Source organism: Podarcis cretensis, assembly GCF_951804945.1.
Source record: "Podarcis cretensis genome assembly, chromosome: 8".
Lineage (NCBI taxonomy): Eukaryota > Metazoa > Chordata > Lepidosauria > Squamata > Lacertidae > Podarcis > Podarcis cretensis.
Window position 1 is genome coordinate 71,857,354 of NC_137177.1, and position 6,257 is coordinate 71,863,610.

Sequence of the window (6,257 nt, forward strand, 5' to 3'; positions counted from 1 at the left end):
AATATAGAAGCAAAATGGTTTTGAACATGCATTTTATGAAGTAAGACCAAGTGTAAACCCAAACAATGTGATATGAGAAGAGGACGATAGACAAGATTCTCCCTAGATTTCTGATTTCCTCTCTGGAACAGCTGCTTTGTACAAGAAAGGAAGCCACTTTTTTTAAAAAGCCATTTGTACTTTACCTATGGCAGAATCTCTGGGTTTTGCTCTACATTAACAAAATCCAAAATCTTCTCAGTCATTGTCCCTTCTTAGCATCCGCTTTTTGTGAGATTCCTGTGTTGACATTTCAGCCACTTGGCCACCAGCCACAGAACTACGGAATCCCATAAAATAGCCTATTTAGAAAAGCCCAATGGAGACAGGACTTGGCCCAGACCATTACAAAGACTATCAAAACACTGTTTTGAAATGTGACTCCACAGAAAGAACTCTGGATTTTGCAATGTGCTGGTGTCCAAGGGGGCTCTGGCCCAAGTAGCTTGAGGGAAAAGTGGCCTACACCCTTAACCCCCCCCCAAAAAAAACCTAATTATTGTGACCTCTGCCCCACCCCCACAGATTTGGACTGGAGATCCTTCCATATAGAGCCGAAAGGAATGTGATGTGGGTGCCAACTGCCTTTCAGACTGTGCCATATCTTTGAGCTTGTTGAATTCGAGGAACAACACCACAACAACAAACCTATGGTTACATGAAACATACTCAATAAACACGCAAGACGTAACCGGCTGTACTTTTGAATAAATAAGGTATACTATTCATTGTACCCAATTGTAGATTTCAACGGACTGCAACCACTACCATGCTATAAGATCCACTATCCTGTAATATTACATATGAGCCTGTTCTACTGATGAAGCCTAGGATGGTGAAACAAGGCTAATATTCTGGAAATCCTTGTCTTAGACTCTGTGAAAGGATTCTGTGGAACTGTAACAACCCTTCATGTGTATTAATCGACTCTTTGAACAGACAGGTGGAATAGATACTTTTACATGTATGGACCTTATGCATGAACTGACTAGAGAATGAACTGATCCACTGGGTCTTCTTCTTTTTTCATTGAACTTTATGAGACTTTTGTTGAAATCTACAGTTTGATACAATGAATAGTATACCTTATTTATTCAAAAGTACAGCCGGTTATGTCTTGCGAATTTGAGGAACAGGCAAACTCAGAGCAGCCCAGGGACCTCTTCTGCTCTAGGGCAGACATACCGCATCTTCCTACAGAGGTCATTTTCTCAGGCAGAATCTGTTGAGCTAAAGAGTAGCCTATAGACTTTCCAGCAAAAGTGTTTGTTTGTTTTTGCTTACAGTCCTAACTCCACTTACCTGAGAGTAAGATCCATTGAATTCAAAGGAACTCACTTCTGAATAGACATGGTTTGGGTCACACTGTTAACTCCATGTACATATTTTAACCTGCAGCTTGTCTGTGCTTCTCTGAATGATACTTTTCTTTTTCTTTTACAGGCCTCCCCTCATAAATGTGCCTTAATTTTTGCAGATAACAGTGGAATAGACATCATATTAGGCGTCTTCCCCTTTGTCAGGGAGCTGCTCTCTAGGGGCACAGAGGTCAGTTGAATTACGGTGACAGCCTAAGGTAAACTGCCTCAAGCTAGCTCATCACTGTTGGTGTTCTTATTTGAGAAGATAATGGGATAAGTAACTGGGGGGAAAGATTATTTCAGCGAACTTGTCTTAGCTCCTCATGGATCGGATAGAAGAAACTATCCTATACTGAACCACTTTGTGACTGGAAAGCTCTAGTGGAGGATATATTATTGGGCTAGGAGGTTAATCCCACCTCCTGGTGCTCTCCTACTGTTTATTTCTTCACTTCAACTCACATACAGACGTGTACATTGAACTTTTCACACTTGGCCAATGTGACACTTGCCTTTCCTCTCTGTGTGTGTTCACAGGTTATATTGGCTTGCAATTCTGGGCCTGCGCTAAATGATGTCACTTACAGTGAGTCTCTGCTTGTTACAGAGAGGATAGCAGCTACAGATCCTGTCATACGGTGAGGACCAGTATGCTGCTGCTTCTCTTTGGGCCAGCACACTCTTAAAAGCGAAGGTTTGAGACTGTGCTAAGTTTGGATTGCTGGTGGTTTGTTGAGTGATCAGAAGCAAAGAGTTTAACGATACTCTGCTAAATAAAAGCTTAAGGTTTTGTGCTGTGATATTTGAGACCAGGGGCCCTCCAGATGTTGCTGAACTTCAGTTCCTATCATCCCCAGCTATGCTTCCTGGGACTGATGGGAGTTGTAGTTCAGCAACATCTTGCTGGGCCAAAGGTTCTCCACACCTGGTTAAGATCAAGGGTTGCTCCAAATCCTGGTTTTGTTCAGAGTAGACCCATTGAAATGGATGAAAGTGACTAACTTAGGTTCATAATTTCATCGGGTCTGCTCTATGTAGGGCTTCGTTGAGTACAACCCATAATTTTGCATAATATAAGCCCAAGACCTGGCATATTTGTAGCACATGAACATTGAAGCTGATCTTAAAATTATGCATCTGCCTCCTTTTAGAGATGCCTTGAAGGAAGAGAAATTGCTCTTGGTACAGACAGGCTCAAGTTCACCCTGCTTGGACCTCAGGTAAGAGGTCTCCCTCCTGTATATTGCGAGCACAGAAAGTTCAGATGGTGTTAACAGTCTGGGGGGCGGAGTCCTCCTCCTCACCACAAGGGGGCAGCAAGTGTTTGCTTTTTAGGGTCTGTAGAGCATTGTTGTTCTCAGTTTCCAGAAGCACATCAAAAGCAAAGCCTTTAGGTGATGCGTGTCAGTTTCCTGCCGCTTGCAAAGAAACCCTGAAGCAGAATGGGGCAGCCGTGAAACTGACATGCATTGCCCCAATCTGAAGTGTCACTGACATAAGAGCTGTGTGAATGGGACCATAATGCTGGGCATGCCCCTTAACCTAGGCAAACTGTGGGCGGCCTGTATAAAGTGCTGTTGTCTAGGACAGGGGCAGGGCCACAAACTTCACCGGCCTTCCTTTGTGTTGTTGTTTAGTCGTGTCTGGCTCTTTGTGACCCCATGGACACCAGGCACTCCTGTCTTCCACTGCCTCCTGCAAAAACTCCCTGCTTCGTAGCCTCCTTGCTTGTTTTTGCCTGGCTGGAATAGGCCCTTGAATTCTGATGATGCTGATGAACTAACCGACAGTAGAAAGGGTGACATTTGCATTTATTGCTCCGCCCAGTTTTGCCTCTGGCTCCACCCACCACTGACCTGCGGCCCCTCGGAAGGTTGCCAGGCACCATGGACTAGATGGATAGAGGGTGTCGGGAGGCACCAGCTGGGGAACCCCCAAGGGAAAAAGGCTCAGAGCCCAGGGATTGGTGGGGATTGGATAATGATGAGTAGCCAGAGGGAGAAGACTGGGAGGAGGAGGAGGTGTTGGAAGCTGAAGAGGCAACAGGGCTTAGTGAGCTGGGAGAGTCCATGGTATCAGTGGCGTAGCGTGGGTTGTCAGCACCCGGGGCAAGGCAAGTAATTTGCGCCCCCTAACCCGTGGATTTGCGCCCCGTAACCCTAACCCCCAGATGTTGCGCCCGGTGCGGCTGGCCCCCCCTGCACCCCCCACGCTACGCCACTGCGTGGTATAGAGCAGTCCAGAATTAGAGGCAGAAGCTGAAGCAGGCAAATGGGAAGCGAGAGGCGCAAATGAGTCGGGTTGGTGCACAGTCTCCTATTGCTTGGAAAAAGCCCTTGAGCAGAGGAGACTTGGGCAGCTGTGGGGACCTTCAGTCTCGGCAACTTCTTCATGGGAGCAATACAGTGGTTCCTCGCAAGACGAAATTAATTCGTTCCGTGAGTTTTTTCGTCTTGCGATTTTTTCGTCTTGCGAAGCACGGACTTTGGAAAAGCTTCAAAAATCACCAAAGTCTTCAAAAACCTCAAAAAAGGCTACCACACCCGTGCTATGAGTTGCTCCTCGAAGTGAATGCACGGTTTTAAGAAAAAGGAAACAAACTTGCAAGACAAAGGAAACAAACTTGCAAGACGGTTTCGTCTTGCGAAGCAAGCCCATAGGGAACTCAACTCAAAAAAACAAAAAACTCTTTCGTTTTGCGAGTTTTTCGTCTTACGAGGCATTCGTCTTGCGAGGTACCACTGTACTTAATGGGGATGAGCTGCTGTGCCCATTTGGCCTGGCACTCCTATGCAGATTGTGGTGGGGGTTTTTTTGCTAACAACTATTAGCTCCAACTGGCACAGTGTGATTTACTGCTGGCTCGCTGCTGACACCAGATGGGAATGGGGAAATAAGGTTCCCCATCCCTGGTATATAATCCGGTATTAGCTGTTCACCGTGGTGTACAGCACCTGTCTCCCCCTCAACCTGTCTTGGGAGTCATGTGATACAGTGAGTGGGGGAAAGTATTTGATCCCCCTGATAAATTTGCCCGTTTGCCCTCTGACAAAGAAATGACCAGTTCATAATTTTAATGGTAGGTTTATTCTAGCTGTGGGACACGGGTGGCGCTGTGGGTTAAACCACAGAGCTTAGGACTTGCTGATCAGAAGGTCGGCGGTTCAAATCCCTGTGATGGGGTGAGCTCATGTTACTCGGTCCCTGCTCCTGCCAACCTAGCAGTTTGAAAGCCCGTCAAAGTGCAAGTAGATAAATAGGTACCGCTCTGGCAGGAAGGTAAACGGCGTTTCCGTGCGCTGCTCTGGTTCACCAGAAGCGGCTTAGTCATGCTGGCCACATGATCCGGAAGCTGTCTGCGGACAAACGCCAGCTCCCTCAGCCTATAGAGCGAGATGAGCGCTGCAACCCCAGAGTCGGCCATGACTGAACCTAATGGTCAGGGGTCCCCTTACCTTTACCTTATTGTAGCTGTGAGAGACAGAATAACAACAGGTAAAACCCCAGAAACCCAGTTAGGTGTGAGAAGGCCTACCCAGGTTTTGTGGAATTCAGTGCTTTCCCGTCCCCCACTCACCAAGCTCTCTCCATCTTATTTCAGCCGTCTAGACAAAGGTTTGGCCAACCTGGTCCGGGAGCGGAAGACCGACCTGGTCATCATCGAAGGAATGGGCCGCGCCATCCACACCAACTACTATGCAGCCCTCAAATGCGAGAGCCTCAAGCTTGCCGTCATCAAGAACTCTTGGCTGGCCGATCGCCTCGGCGGGAAGATCTTCAGCGTCATTTTCAAGTATGAGGTGCCCCTCAAATGATCCGGGCGAGGAGAGACTCCAGGGGGTGAGCGACGGCTGGAAACAGGACTTGCACTAGTTTTACTTTAATTGTAAAGAATGTATTTTTATTACCACAGGGAAAATGAGTTCACACAATTCCGTATTTATATTGTGCTTTTATGATTTAAGGAAAGCGACAATATGATTCATTATTTATATATATATATATATAAACACACAAACACACACAATTGTTCATATATATATATATATCTTTATATAGATATATATGTGTTTGTGTGTGTAATGGATTATGTATCTCACTCATATTGTTCTGGGTTTTCTCTTCTTTTTTTTTTTTTTGTAAGTGCTTATCTTAATGCTGTGGTGTTTGCGATGGGAAAAGACTTGATTTTTTTCTTCTGTGAGACATTCATATTGAAATATTTAAATGCCAGTGAAGAATCTCTTTTTATATTTTGGCCTAAATATACACCAGCCATTTACTTGGCAGATACCAAATAGAGTTTTTAAAGAGCTGGAGGAGAAGTCTGTTTTTGCTTTTGATCCAAATCCTTTGCTCCCATTCCCCACCCTCACTCAGTAGTATTTTCTCAGAGGCTGCAGGCCTGGAAGAGTTGCTTTAGAAATGTGAAGCAGGAAGACTAGCTCCAAGGGACTGTGGCTCTCAAGCTTCCCCTACCGCTACCTCACTCTTTAAATCTGAAGCCCCACAGGTTAAAATAATCCACAAGGTCTGCAAAGCCAGCCTGAACCGGCAGACAAAATTGGCAGCTGCTCGTGAACCGATTGCGTATCACAACTAAAAATGAAACTTTGAAAGCTTCTAAGGAAGCTGACTTGAGTTGAAAGTATCTTGTCCCTTTTCCCTGTTCCCCAAAAAATCAATTTGCTTTCTCGTTTAATGCATTTATATCCCACTTTTTTCTCCTAGCAGCTCCCAGATTTGAATTTGGTCTCCCAGGTCCTAGTCAAACACACTTAACCACTGCCGGACATTGGCACTCTCTCACACTTGGCAAACTACAGACTTTGACGTGTAGATATACATACAAGGAGG

General features: G+C 45.6%; 1 protein-coding gene across 2 annotated transcripts in view; it reads left to right on the forward strand.

Moving 5' to 3' along the window:
• Positions 1-5,719, forward strand: part of PANK4 (pantothenate kinase 4 (inactive)) — a 28,548-nt gene extending 22,829 nt beyond the window's left edge. For both annotated transcript variants that reach the window (XM_079986907.1, XM_079986906.1), the window contains exons 16-19: positions 1,483-1,587; positions 1,938-2,038; positions 2,552-2,620; positions 5,002-5,719. In XM_079986907.1, coding sequence (XP_079843033.1) covers positions 1,483-1,587; positions 1,938-2,038; positions 2,552-2,620; positions 5,002-5,215 — 489 coding nt within the window. In that variant the 3' untranslated portion in view covers positions 5,216-5,719. The remainder of the gene's footprint in view (positions 1-1,482; positions 1,588-1,937; positions 2,039-2,551; positions 2,621-5,001) is intronic.
• Positions 5,720-6,257: the final 538 nt, after the last annotated feature.